Source organism: Biomphalaria glabrata, chromosome 6 (assembly GCF_947242115.1).
Source record: "Biomphalaria glabrata chromosome 6, xgBioGlab47.1, whole genome shotgun sequence".
Classification (NCBI taxonomy): domain Eukaryota; kingdom Metazoa; phylum Mollusca; class Gastropoda; family Planorbidae; genus Biomphalaria; species Biomphalaria glabrata.
This window is the reverse complement of record NC_074716.1, coordinates 28,163,981-28,180,110: the sequence shown is the minus strand read 5'-3', so window position 1 is coordinate 28,180,110 and position 16,130 is coordinate 28,163,981. Positions and strand designations below refer to the sequence as shown.

Sequence of the window (16,130 nt, the reverse complement as noted above, 5' to 3'; positions counted from 1 at the left end):
CCAATACGATGCCAATGCCCCTACATTCTCATCGTATGACCTCAAAACCATCCATTCAAAGTTTGTTTGTTTCTTTGTTTTCTTGCGGTGGTTGACTTTGAAACCAATACGATGCCAACGCCCATTCATTCACATCGCATGACCTTAAAACCATCCATTCGAATAACTTATTTTTTTAAAAAAGATAAGATCTTTACATTGGAATGTCTTTGCATTTAGATTACTCATTTTTGTCACACTCTAAATTTGTCTTATTGGCTGGAGGGGGGCCCACCAAGATGTTCTTGAACCCGGGCCAATGGGTACCTTGCAACGCCACTGTATACAATCTTCTATTTTCATGCCCATCTCACTAGCAGAGTGGTTAGAATGTCCACTTGAATATGCTTGAGTGATGAAATCGAATTCGGGTCGTTCCCTCCCTCCACGTTTTTGTTTTGTGTTAAATGTTTTTAAAAAATGATTACGGTAAAATTCTACAAGTTACTTTTCTTTCTCCCCCCCCCCCCTTACCCGCCCCCCCCCCTTTTCATTTTCTCAACTGGTCCAGACAAGTGATAGGATCACAGCGTATTGAGAAAGCTAATAGCATGAAATAACGCTAAACAAAAATAATTGGTAAAACATGGTTCTAATTGGTTAATTTTTTGTTTTCTAAATTGATTTATGTCTTCTCTATGCCAATGAACAATCGTGCAGAGTTTCAACTTGATCCAAGTATTGTTGAAGGAGAAATCACGTGTACAAACAAACAGACAGGCCGAGTGGTGGAGTTGATATAAGCTTTGAAAAAAAAAATCTAACAAGCACTATGAGGATGAGGGTGGTCCAAATCGGGTCCAGAACCCTGTGGTACTAATGTCAGTTAATTTTTAGGGATGGGAATTATGTAATAGGTCACATAAGATTTAGGTTAAAGCGTTTTTTAAGTTGTCATAGGCCGTTCTATGTTGAATTTTAGCCCCATTTTTTTTTTAGTTTTTAGAAAGCTTATATTACCTCACTACGTCTGTCTGTCTGTCTGTCATGGTGAGTTGAGACTTCTACAAATATTCATTGCCGATGACAGCACAAGAATCCTCCTCGAATTCCGCTAAGCCCCTCCTCCCAAACCCCGAAAAAAATCCTGGCTACGCCTATGGTCCCAAGCACATATCACACTACTGGCAGCCATCCATAGTTCGCAGTATTATACCTTCATGAAATAGTCAAAATTATTCTAAGTATTTTTTTTTGGTGTGGAGGGAGAGAGGGGAAGAATGTATACCATATATGCTTATTGTATAGTATAGTAAAACACATAGTTTAGTGAAAAAAAATGTTTATTGTAAAAAGTTTTGTGTTTCGTAACTTTTCGTCAGACCCCCTCGCATCAAAACGGCTCGCGCCAAAGCGTCTGCACCAAAGCGACTTCGCCAAAACGTCGTTAACCCCATCCTAGATACCACCCTCCCCTCCCCTCCACCCCACCCCTATTCCACAAAAGGGATTACTAAAATTATTTTTAATCGCACAAATTTATCTTTGTTACTCTTGTCTAGATCTATAAAAAATTAATTACATGACTGATTCAAAATAATTGATGCAATTTTCCTCAATATAGGTGTTTTGTTTCTTTGTTTGTGTGTTTGTGTGTGTGTGTGTGTGTGTGTTTAAAGTATTTTGTATATTCTATTTTTTGGCTTCAGTGTTTTATTTTTTTTTTTACAAATGTAAATGTGTGTTCATGTGTTTTGATGTCTGCCTGCCCTTGATTGGTCGACTACGACTATTTCATAGTACTGCTCTGTTGTTTTGTTTTGGTGAAATGTTCAAATCACGAAAGACTTGCCCTAAATTGAAAACTCAGTGTACTGTGTGTGTCTGTGTGTGTCTGTGTGTGTGTGTCTCAGACATTTGTTTCGTTATTTCCTCTCTGTTTTCTGTTGTTTCATTTCCGTCCACGTCTCTCAGCGCCAAAGAATGGAGTCGCAGGGGGATTCTGCTACTTCCCTTCAGAAAACTCGCTCGCAGAGCGTCTCTCATCCATCCGACCAATCGGTAGACAGTGAGGAGAAGAGTGCTCCTTCAGAACCAGCGAAAACTCCAGAACCTGTGGTCGTTGAGACGCCTTATGTTGCCCCTCCTATTAACTTTATTGTAATCTCCCTCGGAGGTAAGTTATGCGATTTCGTTTCCATAAACACTTAGATCTAGGCCTAGATCTATCCGGGTTTGATTCAGCTGATACTTGTCGACATCATACCCGACTTTTTCTAAATACAGAAAGACATCTACTAAACAAACTGTATCCTTTATTTAATGTGAAACCTATAAAATACTCAGAAAGAAAAACATAAATATAGAAGCACATTTCTTATCCCATATGCTAGGATTTTTTTTTTCATTTGTACAAGTGCTCTTTCTTCCCTAGTGACATGCGAGAATGGAAGGGATTGTGAAAAACCCAATGATTAGCAGACTTTTACGTCTCTAATTAACAAGCATGGATACGCCAGGGACGACCTTAGGCATAGGTAAACCAGGCAGCCGCCTCGGACCTCCGATTGGTGGGGTCTCGCACAGGACTCAAAGAATTTGACTAGAGAAAAAAAATGCGAATAATGGGTCATATGTCAAACATAGCAGAGCTCTATGGCTGCATGCCTACTACACTAGCTTGAAGTCTCTAATATGATTCAAGATTTACTCGCGAATTTTAAGATTTTCTTATTAGACAACAGAGGGTATAAGATCTTTTTTTTTGTGTGAAATGTCGAAACGTTATTCCTATTCTGGTGATCATGAATAGTCTATGATGACATTAGTACTGTCAGCGTTATATGAATGTAACTTATTTATTGATTCTAGATATAGATACACGACGGTTTATAATTCATGGCGTATTTTTCGGTCTTATATTTTTTGTTTTTCTATTTCATTTGGAAACACCGTATTCTTTTCATCTAGGGCCTCCCTATTCTCTTCTAGGGCCTCCCTATTCTCATCTAGGGCCTCCCTATTCTCTTCACCTAGGGCCTCCCTATTCTCCTCACCTACGGCCTTCCTATTCTCTTCACCTACGGCCTCCCTATTCTCTTCACCTAGGGCCTCCCTATTCTCCTCACCTAGGGCCTCCCTATTCTCCTCACCTAGGGCCTCCCTATTCTCCTCACCTAACGCCTCCCTATTCTCACCTAGGGCCTCCCTATTCTCCTCACCTAGGGCCTCCCTATTCTCATCTACGGCCTCCCTATTCTCATCTACGGCCTCCCTATTCTCTTCACGTAGGGCCTCCCTATTATCTTCACGTAGGGCCTCCCTATTCTCCTCACCTAGGGCCTCCCTATTCTCCTCACCTAGGGCCTCCCTATTCTCATCTACGGCCTTCCTATTCTCCTCACCTAGGTCCTCCCTATTCTCCTCACCTAGGGCCTCCCTATTCTCATCTACGGCCTCCCTATTCTCTTCATCTACGGCCTCCCTATTCTCCTCAATTAGGGCCTCCCTATTCTCCTCACCTAGGGCCTCCCTATTCTCCTCACCTAGGGCCTCCCTATTCTCCTCACCTAGGGCCTCCCTATTCTCCTCACCTTAGCCTCCCTATTCTCCTTACCTAGGGCCTCCCTATTCTCCTCACCTAGGGCCTCCCTATTCTCCTCACCTAGGGCCTCCCTATTCTCCTCACCTAGGGCCTCCCTATTCTCCTCACCTAGGGCCTCCCTATTCTCCTCACCTAGGGCCTCCCTATTCTCCTTACCTAGGGCCTCCCTATTCTCCTCACCTAGGGCCTCCCTATTCTCCTCACCTAGGGCCTCCCTATTCTCCTCACCTAGGGCCTCCCTATTCTCCTTACCTAGGGCCTCCCTATTCTCCTCACCTAGGGCCTCCCTATTCTCCTCACCTAGGGCCTCCCTATTCTCCTCACCTAGGGCCTCCCTATTCTCTTCATCTAGGGCCTCCCTATTCTCCTTACCTAGGGCCTCCCTATTCTCCTCACCTAGGGCCTCCCTATTCTCCTCACCTAGGGCCTCCCTATTCTCCTTACCTAGGGCCTCCCTATTCTCCTCACCTAGGGCCTCCCTATTCTCCTCACCTAGGGCCTCCCTATTCTCCTCACCTAGGGCCTTCCTATTCTCCTCCGGCCTTGGATAAGCGTGATAGTACGTTTGTAATAATTAAGATAAGAATATATTATTAGAGTTGTTTGGCTGCACAGCAATCCTATGAAGTTCTAGAGACACTTAGCTCTATCTTAACAGTTCATCATGCAAGTGGCCCTGTAGTTTCTTTCCACTTAAATACTTTTTTTTTCCTTTACAGCGAAATCAGTGCCGGCGAACATTCGGTGCAGGAAAGCGAACTTCATAGATTTCATGAAGAAACTATGTAACTTTAAAAGTGGTAAGTGATAAATGGTTCTGGGAAGATCAATCCATATTACTGGGTGGCCAAGATAAACTAGGCCTGTTCAGGTTTCAGATAAAAGAAACCCGGAGTAGTGCTACAGGTGATATTTGAATCGAGCGCTCGAGAACTTTGAAATGCGTGTATGTTGTTATTCAAATATTCTTTTACTATTTTTAAATAATTTGTACTCCTATTATCCTATAACACAATTGCTGCCTTTGTTTTCAGTGAAGCCGTGTACATACGGTTTAAGCTAAACTTTTGTTATTCCTTTTCTTCAGATGAGTTTGAAATGTGTGACCTTCAAGGTCGGTTGGTTGGTTTATTAGAATTGACAGACAACCAGTTCGTGGACGGTTTATTTAAAGCGGGTCAGATGTATGTCCCTTGTGAACTGTACAAAAGAGGTAAGTCGCCAACAATGTTTTGAAGTAAGTCTTTGGTAAGTCTAAAGTCTCAAGTAAGTCTTAAGGTATATTTAAGTAACTCCCCAAGTTAGTCTTAAATTAAGCTGTAAATCTTCTTTCGTGGATGTACTTTCTACAAAACAATACGGCAATATTCTATGCAGCAGTCTTGCGAATTGAGGGACAGAATCAGTTAACTCTTTCTCTCCTAATTGACGATACCATCGTTGATTTGACCTCAATAAATTTAAATTAATGTTTGATTTTATAAACTTTACTTTGTGTTATATAAAAAGAGCATGCATTTCCCTTTAATTCTAGACCACAAAAAAAAAAAAACACTTTCTGATAACAAACAAAAAAGTTATTCAAGCTTAATCATAACGGTAGAAAAATACTAATGAGCAAAATGAAGAATTCCGTTGATATGTGGAAAATAATTACGGAGAGAAAGAGTTAATGCTGTTGTCTATTCAACTGACAAACTGGTTCAGATGAAACGTGCGGAAAGATTGCTCCTCTACATCGATGTACGCACACAGTTTTCTGATATGGAAGTTGCTGCTGCTTGGTAAGGATAGGATGATGTAGAATCGACAATCTTTAAACATTGGCAAAAATTTAGCCAATGGAAAGAGACAAAAGCGTCCAATTTGATAACCTTAAAGCATATAGCCTGCAATTATATATGGGGCGCGGGGGCTGAATGGTTAGCCGCATGACTTCCGAACCAGGGGTCCTGAGTTCGAATTTCGGTGACGACTGGGATTCTGAATTTCGGATTTTAGGGCGCCCCTGAGTCCACCCAACTCTAATGGGTACCTGATTTAAGTAGGGGAAAGTGGGCCTAAAGGCGGTTTGGTTGTTGCGCAAGCCACACGACACCTTTCTGGTTAACCGTTGGCCAAAGAAGCAGATGACCTTAACATCATCTGCCTTATAATTCTCAAGGTTTGAAATGGGAACTTCTTCTTTACTGCAATCACTTGAGTCAGAACTTACTCCTATGCCAATCAATGATAATTAGTTCTCGTAAATGATTTTCTAGTGGAATTTGCACACGTAAAATATAAATGATTTTGATTTTTTTTTAATTATTTTAAATCAATGACGCAATTAATTTTTAATACTAACAATGATAAATTTGTGCAACTGGAAATATTGTTTTTGTTTAGCACAACTTTCATGCTTATAGCTTGCTCAGTTCACTATGGTCCAATCACTTTTGTGGACAGTGAGGGGTGTGGGAGAAAGGGTATCTGGGAGGTTTCCGTGCTACCTTTACAAATGTTATTGCGAAACAAAAGCTGCCCGAGACTCAATTCAAACTGGAACCTCTATTATGGACGTGTTTTGTCACTGAGCTATTCAGCGAACACCCATTAACACATTAATTAACTGTTGTTGTGTTTTTTTTAATTGATTCGTGTTTTGCCATCGACAATGAATAATTGTGCAAAGTTTCAATATGATCTTAGAATAGTAAGTGGGACAAATAACGTCTAAAAAAGTTTGACCAGACAGAACGTTGGTATAAGCTCGGCAATAAATCAGATATCCATGCACTGAAGCGTTTTTCGTTTTCAGAATAATTCTATTCCCTAAAGAAGAATCTCAAGATTGTGCAATTTCGGAACTAGCACTGTTATTGAAACTGAAAGGGTAGCTATGTGGGCCACACAGATAAAGGTGGAAACATTAAATGTTCATTTAATCATGAAGTGCATCATCTTGCAAGAAACAGAACTTTATAAGACATTGATTCAAAGCAAAAGCCTCTCAAAAATGTTGTACCTACTGTAGCATATTCGGCACAGTAGGAGAAAATGTAGAATCAAATTCAGTGTCGTTTTTCGTTTGAGCCCCCCCCCCCCCCCCGAAAAGGAAAAAAAGCCGCTATTTTTTTATGTTCTCTCCTTTAAAGTTCAGATCTCGAAAAATAGAAATGCTATTGAAAATCCGATTTAATGTTTTTAAGCTTTATCCATCCATCCCAGTGGCGCTACAACCAGTGGAAGGCCCTGGCCTGTTTTAGCACAGCTGTCCATTCTGATCTATCCCGTGCCTTAGGCCGCCATGCCCGGACTTTAAACTGCTGCAGATCTGCCTCTGCGTCATCAAGCCACCGTACTCGTGGTCTGAATTTGGGGCGCCTGCCTTTTGGTTTTTCTCGCCGGACAATATTTGCTCGTCTGTTCTCTGGCATTCTTTCGATGTGACCTTTTCTTTCCGTCCCTATGGAGGGGTCCTCCTATAACTGGTCTATTTCCTGGAGGGGTCCTCCTATAACTGGTCTATTTCCTGGAGGGGTCCTCCTATAACTGGTCTATTTCCTGGAGGGGTCCTCCTATAACTGGTCTATTTCCTGGATGGTGCCAACCCTCCGTCCACCCTACATTTTTCTGAGAATTTTGAAGCTTGCTAAGTTTAAATGCAATGGCTACTTTTTTTTTTCTAAAAGCGAACCTTTTAGTTGTTTTAATTGAATACGTAAGCCATATTTATTTTCATTTTCTAAACATCACGTAAAAGACTGGTATAGTATTTACTAGTAGGCGAATGGAAACAAGATTAATAAGCATAATTAAGAAGGTAAATGATCATTGTCTTTATTTTACAACATTTATACATACAGTTTAATTTTATTTAATAAAGTTCTAAGATTTCTTTACCTATTGTAGATATTAGCCCTGACTGCTCTAGTCACTATTCCGTCAGAGACGCTGGTGGGAGGAGTAAAGATCCTTACACCCCTATAACTGCCTGTATTTCATTATTTATCTACTGCAATTACATAATTTTATTCTACAGTCGGCGGCATCTTGATAGAAGTGAGGCCTTGTATTCCAAACTGGCAAGTCCATCATCCAGAATTAGCAGGTTGGTATTCTATCTTTTTTAGCATGACACTATTTTATTATTGCTAGACAAATGCCTGATTTTATATTAAATCTCTAATAGTGAGCTGGGTTCACTGCAGTGCTGACAGTGCGGACAGTGCGGCCACCCATGTCCTCAACCTAGCGAGTAAAGTTTCCCTTTCAGACCTTGCGATCTATAGGGCAGATGATGTAAAGGTCATCTGTTTCTGTGGCCCACGGTTAACAGGGTGTCTTGTGACCAGCACAACGACCAACCGCCTTTACTTTCCCTAACTAATGTCAGGTACCCATTAGAGCTGGGTGGACTCAGAGGCGCCCAAAGTTGCCGAAATAAAAAATCAGTCTTCAGCAAGATTCGAACCCAGGATCGCTCAGCCACCGTACCTCCGACCTAGAGAAGGGCCTCCACAAACTCCAAAATTTACAATGTATTAAATATACAGGGGTCCGAAACCCTCTCAGTATGCGTCACTGGACAATAGAGTACAATGTCCTAGAGATTTCCAACATCATATTTGTACTAATAGTTTACATTGGAATCGACTAAATTACGTATTCAAATGGTACACGTGTTAGAACGAAGCCCACGCAAGGTAGAATTACTCTCGGGCGTAGCCTCATAGTGGCGCACGGGTGAAAACAGTCGTGAGAGGATAGGATTAGGACAATAGGGAGACAAAGTAGAACCGAGCTCATTGCATTGGCAGGGATGGGAGAAAGCCCCAACAACCCTGACACAATCCTCACACCGTTCCTCAAGGGGCCATTTTATGTTGGACATCCCTCACGGAAATGTGATATGGAGAAGGGAAATTGGGGGAAGGGGTGCCCCTGGTGTGCTGGTAGCCCGAGTGTCTTAAGAGTTATCGGAAATAAGGATATTGCTAATTTATATCTGCTTAGATCCCTCCAGAAGGTTGTTCAGACAAGCCGGTGGAGGAAGCTTTCATACTCTTAGTTTTAAGTGTCTCTAACTAAAATCTCACGAAAATTAAATATTTGGAATAGCTTCATCATGTAATAAAAGGGTTTTGATGTTTTTATTTTATTTTAATTTTAAACTGATTGGAAAACTGATTGACAGTTCTAAGTAATTGTTCACATCTCAAACCTGTATCAAAGTTAATGAAATTAGGCTCGGTTATGTCAGATCAGTGTTCAAAGTAACAATATGCGTAAATCCGTCTCATCACACAATTGTGCCTACACGTATACTTGAAAGTGCAAAGGCACACAAAATAAAACAAGAATATATATATAATTCTCTTCATGGTTCAATAGTTTGGACACCAAAAAGAAATGGAAAGATCATTCTTTTATTTCTTCAAGTCAGACTAGAGTTACCCCACGAAAAAAAAAGAAGGGGGTGAGAACAAGTAGTATTTCCGTCACTAAATAGCAGGGCCGGACATAACCATTGTGACCAAGAAGTCATGGAAAGATTACTCTTTTATTCATTTCTACCCCTCGTAAAAAAAAAAGAGGGGGGGGGGAGAGAACAAGTAAATCTACTCTGTATTCACCCGTCACTAAACAGCAGAGCCGGACTCAACCGTTGTGGGGCCCTATGCGAAACGGATTTCGCGGGGCCAGGTTTGGGTAGGGATACGGATAATAAGTAAAAATTAAGAGTTTGTATTAGGAAATAAATTCGTCTTTGCATTTTATTCATTCTTTACTACGTACATAATTACTTTACGAGCCTTGCGTGTAGTGAAGTCATACAGTATATCATAAAAATTATTTCCTACATAGATCACGCTCAATGATAAGAATTACCAAATATTTCAATCTACGAGAATTGTTGACCTCAAGTAAATCTTAAGTTTGAGGCGTAAGAAGCTTCTTTCACCAGATTCCACAATTACGTGTATTGCATAATGCCGTTTTTTTTTTATCGCGCGTAGAATTGGCGTTTTCCGTATTGAACAACACGGTCAATCCCCAAAATGATAATTTTTGTCTATATATTTCAGGATATTTGTATGAGTTTTCTAAAGATTTTAATAATTTCCGGAGATTTCACGGACTTTTTCGTATGTTTTGCAATTTCCGATTTCCAGGAGCTCCTGGTAAATTAGGCGGCCGCGGGAAATCTGCTTTTAAGTTATAAGATGATTTAATACACCTAGAATTAGTGCGGGTCCTATGAAAGTGCGGGGCCAAATTTGGTCGCATAGGTTGCCGTGGCATAAAGCCGGCCCTGCAAAATAGCGACATATGCTACGCCATGGGTCGACTAGTTAACTCTTATTTAGCCATTGGTCAAGGTTTATCGATACTATAAGCTGTTATAACCAACGTTTTTGTGTGATATTACTGGCTGCGTTAAAGTTGAACTACTCTATGTCCAAATCTCAATTGTCTTTATTCTAGTTGCTATGATAGAATTGAGTGATTTTCTTTCCTTTTTGTAAATACAAGAAAACATCGAGATATGACTGAAGCGCAAGAACAAATCCACGAATAGAAATTTCAAAGACTTGAATTTCAAAACTCTAACAAGAATTATCATGTTTGAGACATCACATATAGTTTTGTTCAATTAAATGTTTGCAGGCGTTTCTTGAGACGGGCCTATTCCTTTGTATATGAAAGTATTAGGTTATCAGAATTGTATTATTAAACTTTCCCTTTCTCTTTCAGCTCTATTAGACAACAGTATTCCAGGGACACAAAAAGGGACTGCCCAATCTAGTAAACACACTTTGGACAGTAAAACCAAGGAAGTGAAAGACAAATTTAAGTGATTGAAATAGATGAAAGAAATGTACAATTATATTTCAAAATTTTGATACTACAGATTATATAGAATAAATTTGATATATTATTTTTAGATTGTATTTTGTATTGAAGAAACAAAGAATATAATTTTTTTCTAAAATTCTACAAAATTTGTGAGTTAATAACTGTTTTAAGGTTGTTTTATTGTTTAATGTTCTTTATATTTTCTTCTATGTACAAAGTCATCGTTCTGTTTTTAGCGTTAGCCGCTATTCGTTTTGTGTGGTCTATCTGCGAGTCTGTCCGTCCCGTTTAGGTCTCAAAAACTAGAGCAGAGAATGGAATTCAGATATATTTTAGATCTTTCAAATTTCTGGTGCAACGGTCACTGTTTTTTTTTCTGTAAGCGAAACGTTCAATTTTTTTAATTAACTATGCAAGCAGTTTTTTTTAATACACCATTTTACAACTATATAGCCTACTATTAATAGTTAAAAACATAGGAGGCGCAGTGGATGAGTAGTAAAGGTTCCGGGTTCGAATCCTAGAGTAGACTGGTGACTGGGATTTTTTTAATTTCGGGATTTTAGGGCGCCTCTGAGTCCACCCAGCTCTAACGTGTACCGGACATTAGTTGAGGATAAGTAAAACGTGGGATACTATATTAAGAGAGGTAATTGTTCTGTATTTTTTTAAGTAATAATCATTGAAACGGTTTTGGTCTTTTGTAAAATAATCGTATAAAAATATGTATTACTAAATTAAGTTTTCAATTATACAAATGTTTTTTATTATAAAAGAGAATGTATTTAGTACGTATATTACTGTCGTCAACTATATTTCAAAACATTTAATAAGCAGTGAATTTATTATATAGTGAATATACAATGTTGCAAATCAGAACTCTAGATGTAAAAGAAAGGTTCCTTTCCTGAGAACTTGAATGACATTTGGCATGTCACAAAACCATCAATTAATCATTCAATAGCATCCGCTATGTCAGTCTCACACTCTGAATATTAACAAAGGAATAATAATATTAATAATTTTTCAATGTCTTCAATCGGCCTAACATAAAACATCGGCTAAACTTTCGATACGTACGTCTCTTCTCTTTTGTAGTGTCGGAAATAGAGTTGTAGTAACTTGTAAGTTGTTGATAGTTTGTAGTTCATAGTTTCAAAGCCCAAGTCTACCAAGGATATTACAAAGCGATAGGACATAACCTGCGAAAACCAAGTACCAGTGTAACAAGGCAGGGCTTGATTGGACTCCATGAGGAAAGTGGGCAGACCGAAGCAAACATGTAAGAGGTCAGTCAACAGTGAAGCTGAGGATACTGCAATGACGGAAGCAGATGAGAAAAGCTGCACAGAACAGTTGTGGCTGCGGCCTTATACTCCCCAGGTCGGTTTCTCAGGAGTAAGACAATTAAGCAAATCACGTTGTCTCCGCGTCGGAGATGTTAATGGCGGTTAAGTCTAGGGGGTATTCAAAACAATAGTCGGCAAAACAACGACATAGTCATTTTGGGGTGTGTGAACCGCAGAATCGTAGTGATTGTGTCAGATTATGAAATGTCTATCAAGAGTCCAATGTACATTACTTGATATGTTTGACAAGTGAGTTGATGGAACCGTTTCTTAAAACCCTTCTTCTGATATTACAATAAATATAGCAATATTGGCCCAAAATTTAATTCGATAATTTGGAATAACTTCTACTTTGACAACATTACGGCTAGGAAGTAGATACCATCCGCAGTGAAGATAAATTATAAGATCCTTATACGAGAAATATATGGACGTTTCAAGAAAAGACACGTATATGTGAACCCCCAAGAAGTTTTCAGCAGCTTCAAGAACTGGTAGACCATACCACAAAATCTCGATGAAATATGATCGAAATGTTTCGTTTAGTTAACGACTTAAATAGAACAATGTTACAAATATATTGTTAAAAAAAACTAGGAATCGGCCCCCGAAGTGGTCCCTCAGGCAGGTAATAGGCAGGTTTCAATATTTTCACCAAGAATATCAGAAACTATGATGAATCCACAGAATCCACAAAGGTAATATACAAAGGGGACTGCCATTCAATAGATTGTTCTATAATAATGTTCAATAATAGTGTGGCAATGTGGTCAGTACATGATTTTTCCTTCCAGAAACCAGTCTGTTTCGGTCTTAGTCTTGTATCTATGTCATCTTTCAGGATTTACTTTAGATAAGACCTTACTAACATAATTCTTCGCCAGTCGTTACACTGGGTAAGGTCACCTTTCTTAGGTAACTTGATTAGGTAACCCACCTTATATGACCCATTCTTGTTTCCAAATATTGCACAGCAGTGAATGTAGCATTTCAGCTGATGTCATAGACCTTTGCATTAAGTGCCTCCACCGGTATACCATGTTGGCCTGCCGCCTTTCCAATTTATTTTATTTTTTATTTCTTGTGCGCTTTCGATAGCCATGAATTCTGCTGCTTGGGGTATGTCTAGAATAGATTCTGAAGGTTGTCGGTTCAAAATTTCCTGGAATTATTTCACGACGTAATAAATTTTCATGTATACTGTAGGCCTAGTCGGCTTCGTATATTTTTAAAATGTAGGTAGGCTTAAATATTAATTTGTATGTAAAAAGCTGAAATCATACGTTTCGTATTTCTTCAATCAATATTATGTCCAACTATTGTAGGCGTATAGGCCTACCCTTGAAAGTCAACATTATACATGGAATTTTATGGAAATTTATGGTTAAATTAAAGTACAGTTAGCCTTTGTTGAGATGCATACATATTACTTATAAAAGGGCAGCTCTAATAACGCGAAGGTCGTAGATTCAATCCCCATACTGGCCTTTTTTTTCCATTACCGATAGGATCAGATCCGATAAGATCCAAGCTAACCTGTCAAATCCGATCAGATCTGTATTAATTAAGATTTTTTTTTTAAATTGTTACTTATTTTTAGACCTAAATTCATCACCCTTATGTCATACAATACTATATTAGTTCTAATCCTAGAACCAACAATAACACTAGAACACTAAATGATAATGGCTGTTAGGTCTAGGGGACATTCAAAACAATAGTCGACAAAGCAAAACTAAGACATAGTCATTTATGGGATAAGTGCGGCCCAGAGGCGTAGTGAAGAGGAGCAAGGGTGCACGGTGCCCCAGGGGTCACCCTCATGGGGACGCCACAAGCAAATGGGTTCCAAAAATTATATTTTAAAAAAAAATATGATTTTCTGGAAAATTTCTATCTTTCTAAATTGTTTTAACTAACAATCATTTTCTCATAAAAATAATTACTTATTGCATTACTTGCTCTGTCTTATAAATTAGCGTTATCCACATATTTTAATTCTACACGAGACTTCCACACGTGTTGATGTATTCGCCGTGTTGGATAAAATGCGCTGTGTTTATGACTATTGGTCAATAGGCAATTCACTGGCGGATCCAGGGGGGGGGGGGAGGCCGACGAACTTTAGTATAGGATTCACACAATTTGTATACGAATTTATTACTTATGTTAAAAATATATACAAATTATTATATTTCAACCTATTTTTAGATTTTTTCGCCCCCCCCCCCCCTCTAGTATGTTGGCCGATTTGGTGGGGCCAAGAGGGGGCGATGGTATCAATCCCGCCCCCCCTACACTTTCGAGTGGGGGGGCGGTCCAATTTGTTTGTAGAAATCACAGCTTGCTAACAAAATCAATTAAATATCTATATTATTAAAATTTGTTATTGATATTTTAACCGATCTTTATGTCGTTCCCTGTTTTTCGATTGGTGGGGGGGGGGCGAATACCTCTACTGCCCTTCCCACCTAAACCCTTTGAGTGGGGGGGGGCGGTCCGTTTTTATGGAGAAATAATAGTTTGTGAACAAAATTAGTTGAATTAATATATAAATTTTATATTATGTCGCTCCCCTTCTGGTATCTTGGCCGATTCGGTGGGGTGAGGGGGGGGGGGCGATTGCATGTACTGCCCTCCCCACTCTAGCCCTCTGAGTGTTGGGGGGGGGCGGTCCTATTTTTGTGGAGAATCATAGTTTGTGAACAAAATTTGTTGAATATCTATATAATATAAACTACGTATTGATATGTGACCCATCGTATATTATGTCGTACCATACTCTTATCTCAAATTGTATCATTAGTAAATTTAAATGAAAAAGGGTTGTACCAGGTGGGAGGGGCGATACATTCAATCGCATTTCCCCCATCGGAAAAATCAATATTTTTTCTTTTTGTATTATAGTTAAGAAATTACAAAATTAAAAAAAATAATCTGTCACTAATATAATTTATATACACTATAAATTGAATTCTTATATCGAGTCGCCCCACCTCTATTCTTTAATGCCAAAAGCAATATTTAGCAGAAATTATTAAAGGAGCGAAGATTAATCGTTTTCACTCTACCGCCCCTCCCATTTCCAGACGGAGTTTATATAATTTCACATGAATTTATCATAATTATTTTAAGAAAGACTTTGCATTGGAAAAGTTAGAATTCAAACGAAATTTTTCAGTATAAAAGTCATGATTGAGATGAGTTCTAAACTCAAATAATATTTACATAGTCGCCTTTTCACAACCTCTACTCAATCTGTTATTTTTCTAGTTAAATAAATTTGGGACTATAACTCACAATTTATACTTTAATTTTGTTAAATACTATTTATCGAATTTTTTTTTTTCGGCGGCGATCCTCAAAGCAAAAATCTAAATATGTGGGGTATCCTATCTTTTCAAGGAACAAATCAGTTTTATTTGCAATGTATTATGGGCCTATAAATTTATATTATAATATTTTTCAAGTACAACATTATTCGAAAGGTCCTTTTTTAATAGTATGAATAATGAGCTTTAGGTCAGGAGAATACGTTTGTGCAGTGAGGAATGCAAGAAAACGCTTTTGGCGTTGGGGCTTCTCCCCGAACTCCATTGATGAATAATGAGCTGTTGACGTCAGGAGAATAGGCCTACGTTTCTGCAGTGAGGAATGCAAGAAAACACTTTTGGCGTCGGGGCTTCGCCCCGAAGTCCATTGATGAAAATGAGCTGTAGATGTCAGGAGAATGCGTTTCTGCAGTGAAGAATGCAAGAAAACGCTTTTGGCGTCGGGGCCTTATAGCTCTGCCCCAGTTGTTTTGTTTTTCGCCGAAGGTTGAGAAATGATATATATATATATATATATATATATATATATATATATATATGTGTGTGTGTGTGTGTGTGGTGTGTGTGTGTGTGTGTGTGTGTGTGTGTGTGTGTGTGTGTGTGTGTGTGCGCGCGTGCTGTACGCACGTTTATGCATAGGGTTAGGGTTTACTGGGCGTTAGGGTTAGGGTTTGGAAAAAAATCGCCCCCCCCCCCCACTCCAAAGTTCTGGATCCGCTAGTGATAGGCATCTACAAGAATAATCGCGTATTCAATAAAAAAAAATCTATTGACAAATATGATGCTAGAACATAATTCAGTGTACATGAGATAAGTAAAACTGTTTCAAAATAGTTCACTTGAATAATTAGATACACAATACAAAGACAACTTTTGCTACATCTAGATAAACAATTTTTTTTTCCGTTTAGAATAATGTAAGTTCTTCTTTTTTGTCAGTTTTTTCAAATTCTGAGACCGGTTTTTTTTAAACTGTGGGCGCCTTCCCCCCCCCCCTTTTTTTTCCTATGGTACTTACAAAGG

The 16,130-nt window shown here is 38.8% G+C and overlaps 1 protein-coding gene across 1 annotated transcript; it reads left to right on the top strand.

The window, feature by feature from the left end:
• Positions 1 to 1,884: 1,884 nt before the first annotated feature.
• Positions 1,885 to 10,572, top strand: LOC129926679 (uncharacterized). Its single transcript, XM_056032181.1, has 5 exons — positions 1,885 to 2,155; positions 4,303 to 4,383; positions 4,671 to 4,796; positions 7,608 to 7,676; positions 10,325 to 10,572. The coding sequence occupies exons 1-5, from the start codon at positions 1,963 to 1,965 to the stop codon at positions 10,426 to 10,428; spliced, it is 573 nt and encodes a 190-aa protein (XP_055888156.1). The 5' UTR covers positions 1,885 to 1,962; the 3' UTR covers positions 10,429 to 10,572.
• Positions 10,573 to 16,130: the final 5,558 nt, after the last annotated feature.